Source organism: Salmo salar, chromosome 06 (genome assembly GCF_965601325.2).
Source record: "Salmo salar chromosome 06, fSalSal1, whole genome shotgun sequence".
Taxonomy (NCBI): domain Eukaryota; kingdom Metazoa; phylum Chordata; class Actinopteri; order Salmoniformes; family Salmonidae; genus Salmo; species Salmo salar.
In genome coordinates, this window is record NC_138296.1 from 1,022,152 (window position 1) to 1,045,077 (window position 22,926).

At 53.0% G+C, this 22,926-nt stretch overlaps 1 protein-coding gene across 6 annotated transcripts in view; it reads right to left on the bottom strand.

Annotated features, from left to right (window-relative positions):
* LOC106594621 (trinucleotide repeat-containing gene 6A protein) overlaps positions 1-22,926 on the bottom strand; it is a 76,499-nt gene that overhangs the window by 36,302 nt on the left and 17,271 nt on the right. For 5 of the 6 annotated variants that reach the window (XM_082976213.1, XM_082976216.1, XM_082976211.1 and 2 more), the window contains 3 exons: positions 12,713-12,806; positions 7,593-7,893; positions 585-632 (listed from right to left, as the gene is read on the bottom strand). In XM_082976213.1, coding sequence (XP_082832339.1) covers positions 585-630 — 46 coding nt within the window. In that variant the 5' untranslated portion in view covers positions 631-632; positions 7,593-7,893; positions 12,713-12,806. The remainder of the gene's footprint in view (positions 1-584; positions 633-7,592; positions 7,894-12,712; positions 12,807-22,926) is intronic. The other variant, XM_082976215.1, reaches the window with a different exon arrangement.

The following is a 22,926-nucleotide window of genomic DNA, read 5'->3' on the forward strand; positions in this document are numbered from 1 at the left end:
GGGGGGCTGTTTATTCTTTTACGACGAGAACCTCTTCCTCCGTACTAAACTAACCCTTTCATGTCTCCTGTATCCGTTCTTCTCTTCTGGCAATTAGCCACCCTGCTTTTCTGTAAAGACTCGCTCCTTCTCACCAGTCACACACACACGGCGGCTGCCAATTCTCCTAGAATGTTGTCTAGTCTGCCTACTAAGTCAGAATGTCCCACCCTTCTCCTCCTCCCACCCTCTCCCCCTCCTCCTCTCCCTCTACCACCTCCTCTCCCCCGTTGTACCCTAACCCTACCTTTGAAGGAGCCCATGCTGTGACAAAAGTAGTTTTAAAAGTTGAATAGCAAGGTGACGTTGTTGTCTGACTGGAGTAGTATAGGCAGAGGTCCAGGAATGACCTTGTTGTCTGACTGGAGTAGTATAGGCAGAGGTCCAGGAATGACCTTGTTGTCTGACTGGAGTAGTATAGGCAGAGGTCCAGGAATGACCTTGTTGTCTGACTGGAGTAGTATAGGCAGAGGTCCAGGAAGGCAGAGAGAAGAAGAGTCAAGGTCAAAGGGTAAAAAAAAAAAAAAAAAAAAAAAGTTTGTCACCTGTTTGGTTAGGGGAGTGGCTGACCGAGTCCCGAATTGGAGCCATGCCTAGGATAAAGGACAGAAGAGAGACGAAACTGAGAGAGGGGATGGCGAGAGAGAGAGAGAGAGCGGATAGCGAGAGAGAGAGAGAGGGGATGGCGAGAGAGAGAGAGGATAGCGAGAGAGAGAGAGAGAGAGAGAGAGGGGATGGCGAGAGAGAGAGAGGATAGCGAGAGAGAGAGAGAGAGAGGGATGAGCGAGAGAGAGGGGATAGCGAGAGAGAGAGAGAGAGAGAGGGGATGGCGAGAGAGAGAGAGAGAGAGAGAGAGGAGGGGATAGCGAGAGAGAGAGAGAGGGGATAGCGAGAGAGAGAGAGGGGATAGCGAGAGAGAGAGAGGATGGCGAGAGAAGAGAGAGGGAGGCGAGAGAGCGAGAGAGGGATGGCGAGAGAGAGAGAGAGGGGATGGCGAGAGAGAGAGAGGGGAGAGGCGATGGCGAGAGAGAGAGAGAGAGAGGGGATAGCGAGAGAGAGAGAGAGAGAGAGAGAGCGAGAGCGAGAGAGAGAGAGAGGGGATGGCGAGAGAGAGAGAGAGGATAGCGAGAGAGAGAGAGAGAGAGAGAGAGGGATGCGCGAGAGAGAGAGAGGATAGCGAGAGAGAGAGAGAGAGAGAGAGAGAGAGAGAGAGAGGGGATAGCGAGAGAGAGAGAGAGAGAGAGAGGGATGGCGAGAGCGAGAGAGAGAGAGAGAGAGAGGGGATAGCGAGAGAGAGAGAGAGGGGATAGCGAGAGAGAGAGAGGGGATGGCGAGCGAGAGAGAGAGGGGATGGCGAGAGAGAGCGAGAGGGGATGGCGAGAGAGAGAGAGAGAGGGGATGGCGAGAGAGAGAGAGAGAGAGGGGATGGCGAGAGAGAGAGAGAGAGAGGGGTTGGCGAGAGAGCGAGAGAGAGAGGGGATAGCGAGAGAGAGAGAGAGAGAGAGAGGGGATAGCGAGAGAGAGGGGATAGCGAGAGAGAGAGAGAGAGGGGATAGCGAGAGAGAGAGAGAGAGAGGATGGCGAGAGAGAGAGAGAGAGAGGGGGATGGCGAGAGAGAGAGAGAGAGAGGGGATGGCGCGAGAGAGAGCGAGAGGGGATAGCGCGCGAGAGAGAGAGAGAGAGAGAGATGGCGCGAGAGAGAGAGAGGGAGGATGGCGAGAGAGAGAGAGGGGATAGCGCGAGAGAGAGAGAGGGGATGGCGAGAGAGAGAGAGGGGATGGCGAGAGAGAGAGAGGGGATGGCGAGAGAGAGAGAGGGGATGGCGAGAGAGAGAGAGGGCGAGAGAGAGGGGATAGCGAGAGAGAGGGAGAGAGAGGGATAGCGAGAGAGAAAGAGGGAGAGAGGGGATAGCGAGAGAGAGGGGATGGCGAGAGAGAGAGGAGGGCGAGAGAGAGAGAGGGCGAGAGAGAGGGATAGCGAGAAAGAGGGAGAGAGAGGGATAGCGAGAGAGAAAGAGGGAGAGAGGGGATAGCGAGAGAGAAAGAGGGAGAGAGGGGGGATAGCGAGAGAGAGAGAGGGAGAGAGGGGATAGCGAGAGAGAGGGGATGGCGAGAGAGAGAGAGGGCGAGAGAGAGGGGATAGCGAGAAGAGGGAGAGAGGGGATAGCGAGAGAGGGGATAGCGAGAGAGAGGGATGGCGAGAGAGAGAGAGGGCGAGAGAGAGGGGATAGCGAGAGAGAGAGAGGGCGAGAGAGAGGGATAGCGAGAGAGAGAGAGAGAGAGAGAGGGGATGGCGAGAGAGAGAGAGAGAGAGAGAGAGGGGATAGCGAGAGAGCGAGAGGGGATAGCGAGAGAGAGAGAGGATGGCGAGAGAGAGAGAGAGGGGATGGCGAGAGAGAGAGAGAGAGGGGATGGCGAGAGAGAGAGAGAGAGGGGATGGCGAGAGAGAGAGAGAGAGGGATGGCGAGAGAGAGAGGAGAGAGAGGGGATGGCGAGAGAGAGGGAGAGAGAGGGGATAGCGAGAGAGAGAGAGAGAGAGAGAGAGGGGGATAGCGAGAGAGAGGGGATAGCGAGAGAGAGGGGAGAGCGAGAGAGAGGGAGAGGGGATAGCGAGAAGAGAGGGAGAGAGAGGGGATAGCGAGAGAGAGAGAGAGAGAGGATGGCGAGAGAGAGAGAGAGAGAGGGGATGGCGATCGAGAGAGAGAGAGAGAGGGATGGCGAGAGAGAGAGAGAGAGAGGGGATGGCGCGAGAGAGAGAGAGAGGGGATGGCGCGAGAGAGAGAGAGGGGATGGCGAGCGAGAGAGAGGGGATGGCGAGAGAGCGAGAGGGGATGGCGAGAGAGAGAGAGGGGATGGCGAGCGAGAGAGAGGGATGGCGAGAGAGAGAGAGGGATGGCGAGCGAGAGAGAGGGCGAGAGAGAGGGGATAGCGAGAGAGAGGGAGAGAGGGGATAGCGAGAGAGAAAGAGGGAGAGAGGGGATAGCGAGAGAGAGGGGATGGCGAGAGAGAGAGAGGGCGAGAGAGAGAGAGGGCGAGAGAGAGGGGATAGCGAGAGAGAGGGAGAGAGGGGATAGCGAGAGAGAGAGAGAGAGAGAGAGAGAGAGGATAGCGAGAGAGAGAGAGAGAGGGGATAGCGAGAGGGGATAGCGAGAGAGAAAGAGGAGAGAGGGGATGGCGAGCGAGAGAGGGAGGGGATGGCGAGAGAGAGAGAGGGGATGGCGAGAGAGAGGGAGAGAGAGGGGATAGCGAGAGAGAGAGAGGGGATAGCGAGAGAGAGAGAGGGGATGGCGAGAGAGAGAGAGGGCGAGAGAGAGAGGCGAGAGCGAGAGAGAGGGCGAGGGAGAGAGGGGATAGCGAGAGAGAAAGAGGGAGAGAGGGGATAGCGAGAGAGAAAGAGGGAGAGAGAGGGAGAGCGAGAAAGAGGGAGAGAGGGGATAGCGAGAGAGAAAGAGGGAGAGAGAGGGAGAGCGAGAGCGAGAGAGAGAGAGAGAAGAAAAACAATTAAATGTTAAAACAGCGTCAGGAAGACAAGCAGCCAAAGACATAAAGCAGGGTTTACAGGAAGAGACAACCGCCACCCCGCAGACACACTACCGCCGCCACACTACCGCAGACACACTACCGCCGACACACTACCGCAGACACACTACCGCCGCCACACTACCGCAGACACACTACCGCCGCCACACTACCGCAGACACACTACCGCCGACACACTACCGCCGCCACACCACCGCCGACACACTACCGCAGACACACTACCGCCGCCACACTACCGCCGCCACACTACCGCCGACACACTACCGCCGCCACACTACCGCAGACACACTACCGCAGACACACTACCGCACACACTACCGCAGACACACTACCGCAGACACACTACCGCAGACACACTACCGCCGCCACACTACCGCAGACACACCACCCGCAGACACACTACCGCCGACACACTACCGCAGACACACTACCGCCGACACACTACCGCAGACACACTACCGCCGCCACACTACCGCCGACACACTACCGCAGACACACTGCCGCAGACACACTACCGCCGCCCGCACCGCCGCCACGCTCCCGCAGACACACTACCGCCGCCACACTACCGCCGCCACACTACCGCCGACACACTACCGCAGACACACTACCGCCGACACACTACCGCAGACACACTACCGCCGACACACTACCGCAGACACACTACCGCCGACACACTACCGCCGACACACTACCGCCGACACACTACCGCCGACACACTACCGCCGACACACTACCGCCGACACACTACCGCCGACACACTACCGCCGCCACACTACCGCCGCCACCCTACCGCAGACACACCTACCGCCGCCACACTACCGCCGCCACCCGCAGACACACTACCGCCGCCACCCGCAGACACACTACCGCCGCCACACTACCGCCGCCACCCGCAGACACACTACCGCCGCCACCGCAGACACACTACCGCCGCCACCCGCAGACACACTACCGCCGCCACCCAGCAGACACACTACCGCCGCCACACTACCGCCGCCACCCGCAGACACACTACCGCCGCCACCCGCAGACACTACCGCCGCCACCCCCAGACACCGCCACCCCCAGACACTCACCACCACCGCCACCCCCAGACACTACCACCACCGCCACCCCCAGACACTACCACCCCCAGACACTACCACCACCGCCAGCCCGCAGACACTACCACCACCGCCACCCCCAGACACTACCACCACCGCCACCCCCAGACACTACCACCACCACACTACCGCAGACACACTACCGCCGCCACACTACCGCAGACACACTACCGCCGCCACACTACCGCAGACACACTACCGCCGACACACTACCGCCGACACACTACCGCCGACACACTACCGCCGACACACTACCGCCGACACACTACCGCCGACACACTACCGCCGACACCTACCGCCGACACACCACCGCCGACACACCACCGCAGACACACTGCCGCCGACACACTACCGCCGCCACACTACCGCCGCCACCCGCAGACACACTACCGCCGCCACCCGCAGACACACTACCGCCGCCACACTACCGCCGCCACCCGCAGACACACTACCGCCGCCACACTACCGCCGCCCCCCGCAGACACACTACCGCCGCCACCCGCAGACACACTACCGCCGCCACACTACCGCCGCCACCCGCAGACACACTACCGCCGCCACCCCGCAGACACTACCGCCGCCACCCCCAGACACCGCCACCCCCAGACACTACCACCACCGCCACCCGCCAGACACCACCACCACCGCCACCGCCAACACTACCGCCCCCAGACACTACCACCACCGCCACCCGCAGACACTACCGCCACCGCCACCCCCAGACACTACCACCACCGCCACCCCCGACACTACCACCACCGCCACCCGCAGACACTACCACCACCCGCAGACACTACCACCACCGCCACCCGCAGACACTACCACCACCGCCACCCGCAGACACTACCACCACCGCCACCCGCAGACACTACCGCCACCCCGCACCGACACTACCGCCACCCGCAGACACTACCGCCACCCGCAGACACTACCGCCACCGCCACCCGCAGAACACTACCACCGCCGCCACCCGCAGACACTACCGCCGCCACCCGCAGACACTACCGCCGCCACCCGCAGACACTACCGCCGCCACCCGCAGACACTACCGCCGCCACCCGCAGACACTACCGCCGCCCCCCGCAGACACACTACCGCCGCCACCCGCAGACACACTACCGCCGCCACCCGCAGACACACTACCGCCGCCCCCCGCAGACACACTACCGCCGCCACCCGCAGACACACTACCGCCGCCACCCGCAGACACTACCGCCGCCACACTACCGCCGCCACCCGCCGACACTACCGCCGCCCCCCCGCAGACACACTACCGCCGCCACCCGCAGACACACTACCGCCGACACACTACCGCCGCCCCCCGCAGACACACTACCGCCGCCCCCCGCAGACACACTACCGCCGCCCCCCGCAGACACACTACCGCCGCCACCCCCAGACACCGCCACCCCCAGACACCGCCACCCCCAGACACTACCACCACCGCCACCCCCAGACACTACCACCACCGCCACCCCCAGACACTACCACCACCGCCACCCGCAGACACTACCACCACCACCCGCAGACACTACCACCACCGCCACCCGCAGACACTACCGCCACCGCCACCCGCAGACACTACCACCACCGCCACCCGCAGACACTACCACCACCGCCACCCGCAGACACTACCACCACCGCCACCCGCAGACACTACCACCACCGCCACCCGCAGACACTACCGCCACCCGCAGAGACTACCGCCACCCGCAGACACTACCGCCACCCGCAGAGACTACCGCCACCCGCAGACACTACCGCCACCCGCAGGCACTACCCCCACCCGCAGGCACTACCGCCACCCGCAGACACTACCGCCACCCGCAGACACTACCACCACCCGCAGACACTACCACCACCCGCAGACACTACCACCACCCCCAGACACTACCACCACCCGTAGACACTACCACCACCCCCAGACACTACTACTGTCGAGCTAAAGGCTAGGAGCTGCCGCTTTCAAGGAGCGCGACACTAATCCGGACGCGTTATAAGAAATCGTCTCTGACGCTCGTCGGATGAGGCAGGGGGCTTGCAAACTATTACGGACGACGAAGGGAGACCCGGCCGCGAGCTGCCCAGTGAAGCGATCCTACCAGACGAGCTAAATGCCTTTGATGTTCGCCTCGAGGCAAGCAACACTGAAGCATGCATGAGAGCACAAGCTGTTCCGGATGACTGTGTGATCACGCTCTCCGTAGCCGACGTGAGCAACACTTTTAAACAGGTCAACATTCCCAAGGACGCAGGGGCCAGACGGATTACCAGGAACGTGGACTCAGAGTGTGCGCGGACAAACTGGCAAACTGGTCTTCACTGACATTTTCAAACCACTCGCTGACCGAGTCTGTAATACCAACATGTTTCAAACAGACCACCATCCTGAGCCATAGAGGACCTTAGTGTTGACAGTACTAACCTACTGATAGAGGACCTTAGTGTTGCCAGTACTAACTTACTGAGCCATAGAGGACCTTAGTGTTGACAGTACTAACCTACTGAGCCATAGAGGACCTTAGTGTTGACAGTACTAACCTACTGAGCCATAGAGGACCTTAGTGTTGACAGTGACTAACCTACCGAGCCATAGAGGACCTTAGTGTTGACAGTACTAACCTACTGAGACATAGAGGACCTTAGTGTTGACAGTACTAACCTACTGAGCCATAGAGGACCTTAGTGTTGACAGTACTAACCTACTGAGCCATAGAGGACCTTAGTGTTGACAGTACTAACCCACTGAGGCATAGAGGACCTTAGTGTTGACAGTTAGTGGACTAAACAGAGATCCAGATGTAGGTCCAGGTGAGGTAATGTTTATAACAGTTAGGGGACTAAACAGAGATCCATTTCAGATGTAGTCCAGGTACGTTTACAGTAATCTAAATCTACATTGTATTACCTGTTAGTAGCGCTGCCTGTCCGGGTCAGAGGGCCGCCGCCTGGCTGTGTGGAGGACAGCTGCACTGGGGGGTGGGGCTCCTACAGCCACGGGGTCAGCTTGTGGTCAGGGCTCAGGGCCGGGCACACAGGGGCAGGCTGGGAGAGGGGCTGGCAGCTGGCTGGGACCCTGTTGGCATCTCTGAAGATGCTCGGAGCAGTGTGTGTGTGTGTGTGTGTGTGTGTGTGTGTAGTGGGGACGTTTTCGTTCAGATTGGCAGGCCAAGGAGGAGGAGTCTGCCTGGATTTGATATGTTCTGACGCTGTAGAGGAAGAGGAGGAGAGAGGAGGGGAGAGGAGGAGGGAGGAGGAAGAGGAGGAGGGGAAGAGGAGGAGAGAAAGGAGTTAGGTTGGATACCTCCCTGTGTACTTTTATGTGAGTGTCAGACACCAGAACTTCTCCTACTTCCCCTTTCCTCTGGTATTCTTTTCTAAAACCTTTCGGCTGCCTGCACACTTCTCCTGATCCAGCCACTGACTAACACAGACACTACACACTTAGTGACAGTGATCCTCTCCCTCCCTCTCTCCCTCCCTCCCTCCCTCTCTCTCCCTCCCTCCCTCTCCCTCCCTCCCTCTCCCTCTCCCTCCCTCCCTCCCTGGAGAATATCATGGACACCAGGCAGTGTAGCGTCAGCCTGGTAATTCCACACCGCTTCCAGGAGAACAGAATGTGTGTGTGTCTGTTTTGTAAACATGGCCGAGAGCCCAGAGAGGAGAGATAACATTACAGTCACAAGTGTGTTACTTCCCTCCTCGACTCTGACGACTGTGAGAACAGGGAACTCTAGTCACTGTTATACAACAGGCTTAGGAAAAGACCTGACTCCATGGCAACAAAACCTCAGAGACAGAGAGAGAAGCTAGGTAGGAGAGAGCTAGGTGTTGGTATGTGGACTAGGTGCTGGTATGTGGACTAGGTGTTGGTATGTGGACTAGGTGCTGGTATGTGGACTAGGTGTTGGTATGTGGACTAGGTGTTGGTATGTGGACTAGGTGTTGGTATGTGGACTAGGTGCTGGGTTAGGTGTTGGTATGTGGACTAGGTGCTGGGTTAGGTGCGGGCATGTGGACTAGGTGTTGGGTTAGGTGCGGGCATGTAGACTAGGTGCGGGCATGTGGACTAGGTGCGGGCATGTGGACGGGGTGCGGGCATGTGGACGAGGTGCTGGCATGTGGACGAGGTGCTGGCATGTGGACGAGGTGCTGGCATGTGGAATAGGTGTTGGGTTAGGTGTTGGCTATGTGGACTAGGTGTTGGGTTAGGTGTTGGTATGTGGACTAGGTGTTGGTATGTGGACTAGGTGTTGGTATGTGGACTAGGTGTTGGTATGTGGACTAGGTGTTGGTATGTGGACTAGGTGCTGGGTTAGGTGTTGGTATGTGGACTAGGTGTTGGGTTAGGTGCGGGCATGTGGACTAGGTGTTGGGTTAGGTGCGGGCATGTGGACTAGGTGTTGGGTTAGGTGCGGGCATGTGGACTAGGTGTTGGGTTAGGTGCGGGCATGTGGACTAGGTGCGGGCATGTGGACGAGGTGCGGGCATGTGGACTAGGTGCGGGCATGTGGACTAGGTGCGGGCATGTGGACGAGGTGCGGGCATGTGGACGAGGTGCGGGCATGTGGACGAGGTGCTGGCATGTGGACGAGGTGCTGGCATGTGGACTAGGTGTTGGTATGTGGACTAGGTGTTGGGTTAGGTGTTGGTATGTGGACTAGGTGTTGGGTTAGGTGTTGGTATGTGGACTAGGTGTTGGTATGTGGACTAGGTGTTGGTATGTGGAATAGGTGTTGGGTTAGGTGTTGGTATGTTGGGTTAGGTGTTGGTATGTGGACTAGGTGTTGGGTTAGGTGTTGGTATGTGGACTAGGTGTTGGTATGTGGACTAGGTGTTGGTATGTGGAATAGGTGTTGGGTTAGGTGTTGGTATGTTGGGTTAGGTGTTGGTATGTGGACTAGGTGTTGGTATGTGGACTAGGTGTTGGTATGTGGACTAGGTGTTGGTATGTGGACTAGGTGTTGGTATGTGGACTAGGTGTTGGTATGTGGAATAGGTGTTGGTATGTGGAATAGGTGTTGGTATGTGGAATAGGTGTTGGGTTAGGTGTTGGTATGTGGGTTAGGTGTTGGTATGTGGACTAGGTGTTGGTATGTGGACTAGGTGTTGGTATGTGGACTAGGTGTTGGTATGTGGACTAGGTGTTGGTATGTGGACTAGGTGTTGGGTTAGGTGTTGGTATGTGGACTAGGTGTTGGTATGTGGACTAGGTGTTGGTATGTGGACTAGGTGTTGGTATGTGGACTAGGTGTTGGTATGTGGACTAGGTGTTGGTATGTGGACTAGGTGTTGGTATGTGGACTAGGTGTTGGTTATGTGGACTAGAAGTTCAGATCACCATGGTGATCGTCTCTATAACTGATCTCTACTGCTGGTGCCTGAGGGGGACGTCCATGTCATCAGCACCCGGGAAATAGTTGTTGGAGAGAGAGAGAGAAGAGAGGGCGAGGAGAGAGCGGGGAGAGAGAGCGAGGAGAGAGCGAGCAGAGAGCGGGGAGAGGGCGAGGAGAGAGAGAGAGGGGGGGGCAAGAGAGAGAGAGGGGGGAAGCGAGAGAGAGAGAGGGGGGGAAGCGAGAGAGAGAGAGGGGGGAAGCGAGAGAGAGAGGGGGGAAGCGAGAGAGAGGGGGGAGAGGGGGGGGGGAGGCGCGAGAGAGGGGGGGAGCGCTTGAGAGGGGGTGGGAGCGCGAGAGAGGGGGGAGCACGAGAGAGAGGGGGGGGAGCGAGAGAGAGAGGGGGGGAGCGAGAGAGAGAGGGGGGGGAGCGAGAGAGAGAGGGGGGGAGCGAGAGAGAGAGGGGGGGGGGGCGAGAGAGTTGGAATGAAAGCCTGCAACCCCCTGTGGCTCGTCAGGACCAGCGTGGGTTAGCCTAACAGGTAATCGACAGAGTGACAGAGGAGAGAACACGACTACAACAGGAAACTAACTTTATTGTCCTCCAGGGAAAGGAAGTGCTTGGTTCAGTCTCTTACAACTTATATAAACAACCCTGTACTAAAATACACCGACAGGAAAGAGGTGGATAGCCTGGTCTGTCCTCTGACTAGCTAGGCTAACAACATGTAACTGGCTAGTAGATACCCTGCAGAACAGCTAGGCTAAACAACATGTAACTAGCGAGTAGCTACCCTGCAGAACAGCTAGGCTAAACAACATGTAACTAGCGAGTAGCTACCCTGCAGAACAGCTAGGCTAACAACATGTAACGAGCTAGTAGCTACCCGGCAGAACAGCTAGGCTAAACAACATGTAACTAGCGCGTAGCTACCCTGCAGAACAGCTAGGCTAACAACATGTAACGAGCTAGTAGCTACCCGGCAGAACAGCTAGGCTAAACAACATGTAACTAGCGCGTAGCTACCCTGCAGAACAGCTAGGCTAACAACATGTAACTAGCGAGTAGCTACCCTGCAGAACAGCTAGGCTAACAACATGTAACTAGCGAGTAGCTACCCTGCAGAACAGCTAGGCTAACAACATGTAACGAGCTACTATCTACCCTGCAGAACAGCTAGGCTAACAACATGTAACTAGCTAGTAGCTACCCTGCAGAACAGCTAGGCTAAACAACATATAGTAGCCTAGCTGTTCTGCAGGGTAGATAACAAAATGTAACTAGCTAGTAGCTACCCTGCAGAACAGGTAGGCTAACATATAAGTAGCTAGTAGCTACACTGCAGAACAGCTAGGCTAACATGTAACTAGCTAGTAGCTACCCTGCAGAACAGCTAGGCTAACATGTAACTAGCTAGCACCTACCCTGCAGAACAGCTAGGCTAACATGTAACTAGCTAGTAGCTACCCTGCAGAACAGCTAGGCTAACATGTAACTAGCTACTACCTACCCTGCAGAACAGCTAGGCTAACATGTAACTAGCTAGTAGCTACCCTGCAGAACAGCTAGGCTAACATGTAACTAGCTAGTAGCTACTCTGTGCTGGGGACCCGGCTGTGGCTGTCTAGGGCAGGAGGTGATTTAACCCTGCTACTGAGACCCAGTCCTGACTAAAACCCTGCCTGACTATCAACTGTTTCACTCCTGCCAGTAAAAACAACCCAATTTCCTGGTCTGGGCACACTGCCCCGCTCCACTGGTTCCCCCACCAGAGTTCAATAGGTCAACTCTGTTCTATTTCCTCAATTAAAAAAGGAAGTAGGCCTCTTTTTAAAATATCATTTCCTTGATTACTCACGTTCTCTTTCCTCACCACCTTCTCAAAACCCATTGGATGAGAAGGTTAGATGTCCCTCCCCCCTCTGATCTTCTCATCCAATGGGTTTTGAGGCAGCGGTAAAAGGACACCATTTTATTTATATATTTTTTTAAATCAAGGAAATTAAATTGAGATTCTCGCTTTTTGTTGTGTTGACATTGCAGCCCACCATGTTGTCTCAGGGGGCCGTGCTGTGGCACTTCGCCTGCCTGGGAAACGATGTAGGGTAAAACACAAGAGCTGAGCCGCCGGGGGACCGAGGCTACCGGGCTGAGCAGCCGGGGGGGGACCAAGGCTACCGGGCTGAGCCGCCGGGGGGGGACCAAGGCTACCGGGCTGAGCCGCCGGGGGGGGACCAAGGCTACCGGGCTGAGCCGCCGGGGGGGGACCAAGGCTACCGGGCTGAGCCGCCGGGGGGGGACCAAGGCTACCGGGCTGAGCCGCCGGGGGGGGGACCAAGGCTACCGGGCTGAGCCGCCAGGGGGGACCAAGGCTACCGGGCTGAGCCGCCGGGGAGGACCAAGGCTACTTGTGTTACCCTGGAAACCTCCAGATAGTAGCAGCATTGTGTTGTTGTTGTTCTTGTTGTTGTGTAAGACCATGTTCAGAGAACAACACGTTTCTACATCACGTCAGGGTTTCAAATCTCTCTAAAACGGTTCAGTCCACAACAGCAGAGAATCTATTGGCTCAGGAGGTTTTCAAACAGAGGACAGTCAGTGTCAGTCCTGGTAGATTAGACATCAACAGATTTCTAAAACCAGTGTATTATGTAAATGTCGACGATGTTAAATATCTAAAAAGGTTCTTCTTACCTGTTGACCAGCCCTCTTTATCTTATTCTCCTTCCTCTTCACTGTCTGTCTCTCGCTGGTCCATCCACTGTTCTGTCTTCTATGGGCTGGTTTCCTGTAGAGGCAGAGTGGGGAGACGTTAGGTCCATCTATATACACCACACAAGGGCCTTGTGTTACTGGGGGGAGCGCCGACCTGCCTCTGGGGCTCCTGACCAGGACTGGAACATGTTACTGGGGGAGCCCCGACTACTGGGTCCTGCCTCTGGGGCTCCTGACCAGGACTGGAACATGTTACTGGGGGAGCCCCGACTACTGGGTCCTGCCTCTGGGGCTCCTGACCAGGACTGGAACATGTTACTGGGGGAGCCCCGACTACTGGGTCCTGCCTCTGGAGCAGGACTGGATCATGTTTCTATTCCCTAATAAGGTGCACCCTACTCCCCACGTAGTGCACCCTACTCCCCACCTAGTGCACCCTACTCCCCACCTAGTCCACCCTATTCCCCACGTAGTGCACCCTACTCCCCACGTAGTGCACCCTACTCCCCACCTAGTCCACCCTACTCCCCACGTAGTGCACCCTACTCCCCACGTAGTGCACCCTACTCCCCACCTAGTGCACCCTACTCCCCACCTAGTGCACCCTACTCCCCACCTAGTGCACCCTACTCCCCACCTAGTGCACCCTACTCCCCACCTAGTGCACCCTACTCCCCACCTAGTGCACCCTACTCCCCACCTAGTGCACCCTACTCCCCACCTAGTGCACCCTACTCCCCACCTAGTGCACCCTACTCCCCACCTAGTGCACCCTACTCCCCACCTAGTGCACCCTACTCCCCACCTAGTGCACCCTACTCCCCACCTAGTGCACCCTACTCCCCACGTAGTGCACCCTACTCCCCACGTAGTGCACCCTACTCCCCACCTAGTCCACCCTACTCCCCACGTAGTGCACCCTACTCCCCACCTAGTGCACCCTACTCCCCACCTAGTGCACCCTACTCCCCACGTACCACCCTACTCCCCACCTAGTGCACCCTACTCCCCACGTAGTGCACCCTACTCCCCACGTAGTGCACCCTACTCCCCACGTAGTGCACCCTACTCCCCACGTAGTGCACCCTACTCCCCACGTAGTCCACCCTACTCCCCACGTAGTGCACCCTACGCCCCACCTAGTGCACCCTACGCCCCACCTAGTGCACCCTACGCCCCACCTAGTGCACCCTACTCCCCACCTAGTCCACCCTACTCCCCACCTAGTCCACCCTACTCCCCACCTAGTCCACCCTACTCCCCACCTAGTCCACCCTACTCCCCACCTAGTGCACCCTACTCCCCACCTAGTGCACCCTACTCCCCACGTAGTCCACCCTACTCCCCACGTAGTCCACCCTACTCCCCACGTAGTGCACCCTACTCCCCACGTAGTGCACCCTACTCCCCACGTAGTGCACCCTACTCCCCACGTACCGCACCCTACTCCCCACGTAGTGCACCCTACTCCCGACGTAGTGCACCCTACTCCCCACCTAGTGCACCCTACTCCCCACCTAGTGCACCCTACTCCCCACCTAGTGCACCCTACTCCCCACGTAGTGCACCCTACTCCCCACGCAGTGCACCCTACTCCCCACGCAGTGCACCCTACTCCCCACGCAGTGCACCCTACTCCCCATGTAGTGCACCCTACTCCCCACCTAGTGCACCCTACTCCCCACCTAGTGCACCCTACTCCCCACCTAGTGCACCCTACTCCCCACGTAGTGCACCCTACTCCCCACGTAGTGCACCCTACTCCCCACGTAGTGCACCCTACTCCCCACGTAGTGCACCCTACTCCCCACGTAGTGCACCCTACTCCCCACCTAGTCCACCCTACTCCCCACCTAGTGCACCCTACTCCCCACCTAGTGCACCCTACTCCCCACGTAGTGCACCCTACTCCCCACGTAGTCCACCCTACTCCCCACCTAGTGCACCCTACTCCCCACCTAGTGCACCCTACTCCCCACCTAGTGCACCCTACTCCCCACCCTACTCCCCACCTAGTGCACCCTACTCCCCACGTAGTGCACCCTACTCCCCACCTAGTCCACCCTACTCCCCACGTAGTGCACCCTACTCCCCACGTAGTGCACCCTACTCCCCACGTAGTGCACCCTACTCCCCACCTAGTGCACCCTACTCCCCACCTAGTGCACCCTACTCCCCACCTAGTGCACCCTACTCCCCACCTAGTGCACCCTACGCCCCACCTAGTGCACCCTACTCCCCACCTAGTGCACCCTACTCCCCACCTAGTGCACCCTACTCCCCACCTAGTCCACCCTACTCCCCACCTAGTCCACCCTACTCCCCACCTAGTCCACCCTACTCCCCACCTAGTGCACCCTACTCCCCACCTAGTGCACCCTACTCCCCACGTAGTGCACCCTACTCCCCACGTAGTGCACCCTACTCCCCACGTAGTGCACCCTACTCCCCACGTAGTGCACCCTACTCCCCACGTAGTGCACCCTACTCCCCACGTAGTGCACCCTACTCCCCACGTAGTGCACCCTACTCCCCACGTACCCTACCCTACTCCCCACGTAGTGCACCCTACTCCCCACGTAGTGCACCCTACTCCCCACGTAGTGCACCCTACTCCCCACGTAGTGCACCCTACTCCCCACGTAGTGCACCCTACTCCCCACGTAGTGCACCCTACTCCCCACGTACCCTACTCCCCACGTAGTGCACCCTACTCCCCACGCAGTGCACCCTACTCCCCACGTAGTGCACCCTACTCCCCACGTAGTGCACCCTACTCCCCACGTAGTGCACCCTACTCCCGACGTAGTGCACCCTACTCCCCACCTAGTGCACCCTACTCCCCACCTAGTGCACCCTACTCCCCACCTAGTGCACCCTACTCCCCATGTAGTGCACCCTACTCCCCACCTAGTGCACCCTACTCCCCACCTAGTGCACCCTACTCCCCACGCAGTGCACCCTACTCCCCACGCAGTGCACCCTACTCCCCACGCAGTGCACCCTACTCCCCATGTAGTGCACCCTACTCCCCACGTAGTGCACCCTACTCCCGACGTAGTGCACCCTACTCCCCACCTAGTGCACCCTACTCCCCACCTAGTGCACCCTACTCCCCACGTAGTGCACGATACTAGGTTCTGGTCTGGAGCAGGGGGGTTCATAACGGTAAAGTCATACCGGCTAGCTGCTCCAGGGGGTTCATAACGGTAAAGTCATACCGGCTAGCTGCTCCAGGGGGTTCATAACGGTAAAGTCATACCGGCTAGCTGCTCCAGGGGGTTCATAACGGTAAAGTCATACCGGCTAGCTGCTCCAGGGGGTTCATAACGGTAAAGTCATACCGGCTAGCTGCTCCAGGGGGTTCATAACGGTAAAGTCATACCGGCTAGCTGCTCCAGGGGGTTCATAACGGTAAAGTCATACCGGCTAGCTGCTCCAGGGGGTTCATAACGGTAAAGTCATACCGGCTAGCAGCTCCAGGGGGTTCATAACGGTAAAGTCATACCGGCTAGCTGCTCCAGGGGGTTCATAACGGTAAAGTCATACCGGCTAGCTGCTCCAGGGGGTTCATAACGGTAAAGTCATACCGGCTAGCTGCTCCAGGGGGTTCATAACGGTAAAGTCATACCGGCTAGCTGCTCCAGGGGGTTCATAACGGTAAAGTCATACCGGCTAGCTGCTCCAGGGTTCACCAAATCCATGGTTCAGTAGTTAAAAGTGGTTTTGGGGTCATGGTTTGGTTTCGGGGGAACAGCAGGGAAATTAAAATGGAATTCACAATGTTCCTGGCATTGTCTGTTGTGACAGAATTGTTATGTTGGACCTCTTAGAGTTTCCACTCTGATGTTGTGTTCGTAACCACGTGGGAGGTGGGAATTTACCAGTAGTGAAGTCATAAATACCAGTTGAATGCGTTCGTGAGATATGAACTCATGGGGCCGAAATGACTAATAACCAACAAATAAAAAAATAAAATGCTGTTATAGATGTCATTTCGTTAGTAGGTGAGGTCAGTTATTATTAGTTAGTTATTACAAGTTGGAGAGGCGTTCCAAGTGGATTTCACACAGTCGCGTGTGATAAATTCCCCACGTCCATGTTGATTCATGAACGCAGAATCCCGTTGCCTTTCTTCAGGACCAGATGAGCACGTCGTTTGTCTCTCAGCAAGAGGGCGTGTTTTGGTCTGTAACGCGGTCAAGTCAAAACGCAGCACAGGGTACATTAACCAGTACAAAAAAACCCGGTCAGAAAAATCAGCTGTGAAGGTTGAACGCTGAGGGGGGGAAACGACGTCATGTGGTTTCATTGCTGTTCCCGTCTTTGTCCCGCTACCCCGGGGCGACGTCAGCGTAAAAATGTGTCAGCGTATTTTGAGGTGTTTGACAAGTCACCACGTCGAGCGTGACGACACACTACTAACGCTGTCAATTTACCGTCGTCGTCGAGACTAAATGTTCCCAAACTGGGAGATTTAATTAAAAAAACTATGGAGGAGAATCCTCCTGGTTTTAGATCAATTCCATCACAGCACAGAACTCGTTTCCTGGTTGGGCCTCAGAAAACAAAAACGAACCAATTATGATTAGAATTTTGAAATGAACCAATTAAAAAAAGATATGAATTTTGATTTGTTACGTGCGCAGAATACAACAGGTGTAGAACATACAGTATAATGCTTACATTCATAAATCAAGATGGACGTGGGGAATTTATCGCAATCGACTGTGTGAAATCCACTTGAACGCCTCAACAGGTAATTACTATATACAACCAACAGTGCCATTTTTAAGTTAAAAAAAGGTATTAGGTGAACAATAGTAAGGAAATAAAAAACAACAGTAGAGAGGCCCTATATACAGACAGGGCACCGAGGCCCTATAGACAGGGCACCGAGGCCCTATAGACAGGGCACCGAGGCCCTATAGACAGGGCACCGAGGCCCTATAGACAGGGCACCGAGGCCCTATAGACAGGGCACCGAGGCCCTATAGACAGGGCACCGAGGCCCTATAGACAGGAAACCGAGGCCCTATAGACAGGAAACCGAGGCCCTATAGACAGGAAACCGAGGCCCTATAGACAGGAAACCGAGGCCCTATAGACAGGGCACCGAGGCCCTATAGACAGGGCACCGAGGCCCTATAGACAGGGCACCGAGGCCCTATAGACAGGGCACCGAGGCCCTATAGACAGGAAACCGAGGCCCTATAGACAGGGCACCGAGGCCCTATAGACAGGGCACCGAGGCCCTAGACAGGGCACCGAGGCCATAGACAGGGCACCGAGGCCATAGACAGGGCACCGAGGCCATAGACAGGGCACCGAGGCCATAGACAGGGCACCGAGGCCATAGACAGGGCACCGAGGCCATAGACAGGGCACCGAGGCCATAGACAGGAAACCGAGGCCATAGACAGGAAACCGAGGCCATAGACAGGAAACCGAGTCCATAGACAGGAAACCGAGGCCATAGACAGGAAACCGAGGCCATAGACAGGAAACCGAGGCTATAGACAGGAAACAGAGGCTATAGACAGGAAACAGAGGCTATAGACAGCCGGTTAGTCAGGCTGATTGAGGTAGTATGTACATATGGTTAAAGTGACTATGTATATATGATAAACAGAGAGCAGCAGCAGAGAGGCTATATACAGACAGAGATATATAGGATGAACAGAGAGGCTATATACAGACAGAGATATACAGGATGAACAGAGAGGCTATATACAGACAGAGATATATAGGATGAACAGAGAGGCTATATACAGACAGAGATATATAGGATGAACAGAGAGGCTATATACAGACAGAGATATATAGGATGAACAGAGAGGCTATATACAGACAGAGATATATAGGATGAACAGAGAGGCTATATACAGACAGAGATATATAGGATGAACAGAGAGGCTATATACAGACAGAGATATATAGGATGAACAGAGAGGCTATATACAGACAGAGATATATAGGATGAACAGAGAGGCTATATACAGACAGAGATATATAGGATGAACAGAGAGGCTATATACAGACAGAGATATATAGGATGAACAGAGAGGCTATATACAGACAGAGATATACAGGATGAACAGAGAGGCTATATGCAGACAGAGATATATAGGATGAACAGAGAGGCTATATACAGACAGATATATATAGGATGAACAGAGAGGCTATATACAGACAGAGATATATAGGATGAACAGAGAGGCTATATACAGACAGAGATATATAGGATGAACAGAGAAGCTATATACAGACAGAGATATATAGGATGAACAGAGAGGCTATATACAGACAGAGATATATAGGATGAACAGAGAGGCTATATACAGACAGAGATATATAGGATGAACAGAGAGGCTATATACAGACAGAGATATATAGGATGAACAGAGAGGCTATATACAGACAGAGATATATAGGATGAACAGAGATGCTATATACAGACAGAGATATATAGGATGAACAGAGAGGCTATATACAGACAGAGATATATAGGATGAACAGAGAGGCTATATGCAGACAGATGTATAGGATGAACAGAGAGGCTATATACAGACAGAGATATATAGGATGAACAGAGAGGCTATATACAGACAGAGATATATAGGATGAACAGAGAGGCTATATGCAGACAGAGATATATAGGATGAACAGAGAGGCTATATACAGACAGAGATATATAGGATGAACAGAGAGGCTATATACAGACAGAGATATATAGGATGAACAGAGAGGCTATATACAGACAGAGATATATAGGATGAACAGAGAGGCTATATGCAGACAGAGATATATAGGATGAACAGAGAGGCTATATACAGACAGAGATATATAGGATGAACAGAGAGGCTATATACAGACAGAGATATATAGGATGAACAGAGAGGCTATATACAGACAGAGATATATAGGATGAACAGAGAGGCTATATACAGACAGAGATATATAGGATGAACAGAGAGGCTATATACAGACAGAGATATATAGGATGAACAGAGAGGCTATATACAGACAGAGATATATAGGATGAACAGAGAGGCTATATACAGACAGAGATATATAGGATGAACAGAGAGGCTATATACAGACAGAGATATATAGGGTGAACAGAGAGGCTATATACAGACAGAGATATATAGGATGAACAGAGAGGCTATATACAGACAGAGATATATAGGATGAACAGAGAGGCTATATACAGACAGATGTATAGGATGAACAGAGAGGCTATATACAGACAGAGATATATAGGGTGAACAGAGAGGCTATATACAGACAGAGATATATAGGATGAACAGAGAGGCTATATACAGACAGAGATATATAGGATGAACAGAGAGGCTATATACAGACAGAGATATATAGGATGAACAGAGAGGCTATATACAGACAGAGATATATAGGGTGAACAGAGAGGCTATATACAGACAGAGATATATAGGATGAACAGAGAGGCTATATACAGACAGAGATATATAGGATGAACAGAGAGGCTATATACAGACAGAGATATATAGGATGAACAGAGAGGCTATATACAGACAGAGATATATAGGATGAACAGAGAGGCTATATACAGACAGAGATATATAGGATGAACAGAGAGGCTATATACAGACAGAGATATATAGGATGAACAGAGAGGCTATATACAGACAGAGATATATAGGATGAACAGAGAGGCTATATACAGACAGAGATATACAGGATGAACAGAGAGGCTATATACAGACAGAGATATACAGGATGAACAGAGAGGCTATATGCAGACAGAGATATATAGGATGAACAGAGAGGCTATATACAGACAGAGATATATAGGATGAACAGAGAGGCTATATACAGACAGAGATATATAGGATGAACAGAGAGGCTATATACAGACAGAGATATATAGGATGAACAGAGAGGCTATATACAGACAGAGATATATAGGATGAACAGAGAGGCTATATACAGACAGAGATATATAGGATGAACAGAGAGGCTATATACAGACAGAGATATATAGGATGAACAGAGAGGCTATATACAGACAGAGATATATAGGATGAACAGAGAGGCTATATACAGACAGAGATATATAGGATGAACAGAGAGGCTATATACAGACAGAGATATATAGGATGAACAGAGAGGCTATATACAGACAGAGATATATAGGATGAACAGAGAGGCTATATACAGACAGAGATATATAGGATGAACAGAGAGGCTATATACAGACAGAGATATACAGGATGAACAGAGAGGCTATATACAGACAGAGATATATAGGGTGAACAGAGAGGCTATATACAGACAGAGATATATAGGATGAACAGAGAGGCTATATACAGACAGAGATATATAGGATGAACAGAGAGGCTATATACAGACAGATGTATAGGATGAACAGAGAGGCTATATACAGACAGAGATATATAGGATGAACAGAGAGGCTATATACAGACAGAGATATATAGGGTGAACAGAGAGGCTATATACAGACAGAGATATATAGGATGAACAGAGAGGCTATATACAGACAGATATATATAGGATGAACAGAGAGGCTATATACAGACAGATATATATAGGATGAACAGAGAGGCTATATACAGACAGAGATATATAGGATGAACAGAGAGGCTATATACAGACAGAGATATATAGGATGAACAGAGAGGCTATATACAGACAGAGATATATAGGATGAACAGAGAGGCTATATACAGACAGAGATATATAGGATGAACAGAGAGGCTATATACAGACAGAGATATATAGGATGAACAGAGAGGCTATATACAGACAGAGATATATAGGATGAACAGAGAGGCTATATACAGACAGAGATATATAGGATGAACAGAGAGGCTATATACAGACAGAGATATATAGGGTGAACAGAGAGGCTATATACAGACAGAGATATATAGGATGAACAGAGAGGCTATATACAGACAGAGATATATAGGATGAACAGAGAGGCTATATACAGACAGAGATATATAGGGTGAACAGAGAGGCTATATACAGACAGAGATATATAGGATGAACAGAGAGGCTATATACAGACAGAGATATATAGGATGAACAGAGAGGCTATATACAGACAGAGATATATAGGATGAACAGAGAGGCTATATACAGACAGAGATATACAGGATGAACAGAGAGGCTATATACAGACAGAGATATATAGGATGAACAGAGAGGCTATATACAGACAGAGATATATAGGATGAACAGAGAGGCTATATACAGACAGAGATATATAGGATGAACAGAGAGGCTATATACAGACAGAGATATATAGGATGAACAGAGAGGCTATATACAGACAGAGATATATAGGATGAACAGAGAGGCTATATACAGACAGAGATATATAGGATGAACAGAGAGGCTATATACAGACAGAGATATATAGGATGAACAGAGAGGCTATATGCAGACAGAGATATATAGGATGAACAGAGAGGCTATATACAGACAGAGATATACAGGATGAACAGAGAGGCTATATGCAGACAGAGATATACAGGATGAACAGAGAGGCTATATACAGACAGAGATATATAGGGTGAACAGAGAGGCTATATGCAGACAGAGATATATAGGATGAACAGAGAGGCTATATACAGACAGAGATATATAGGATGAACAGAGAGGCTATATGCAGACAGAGATATATAGGATGAACAGAGAGGCTATATACAGACAGAGATATATAGGATGAACAGAGAGGCTATATACAGACAGAGATATATAGGGTGAACAGAGAGGCTATATACAGACAGAGATGTATAGGATGAACAGAGAGGCTATATACAGACAGAGATATATAGGATGAACAGAGAGGCTATATACAGACAGAGATATATAGGATGAACAGAGAGGCTATATACAGACAGAGATGTATAGGATGAACAGAGAGGCTATATACAGACAGAGATATATAGGATGAACAGAGAGGCTATATACAGACAGAGATATATAGGATGAACAGAGAGGCTATATACAGACAGAGATGTATAGGATGAACAGAGAGGCTATATACAGACAGAGATATATAGGATGAACAGAGAGGCTATATACAGACAGAGATATATAGGATGAACAGAGAGGCTATATACAGACAGAGATATATAGGATGAACAGAGAGGCTATATACAGACAGAGATATATAGGAT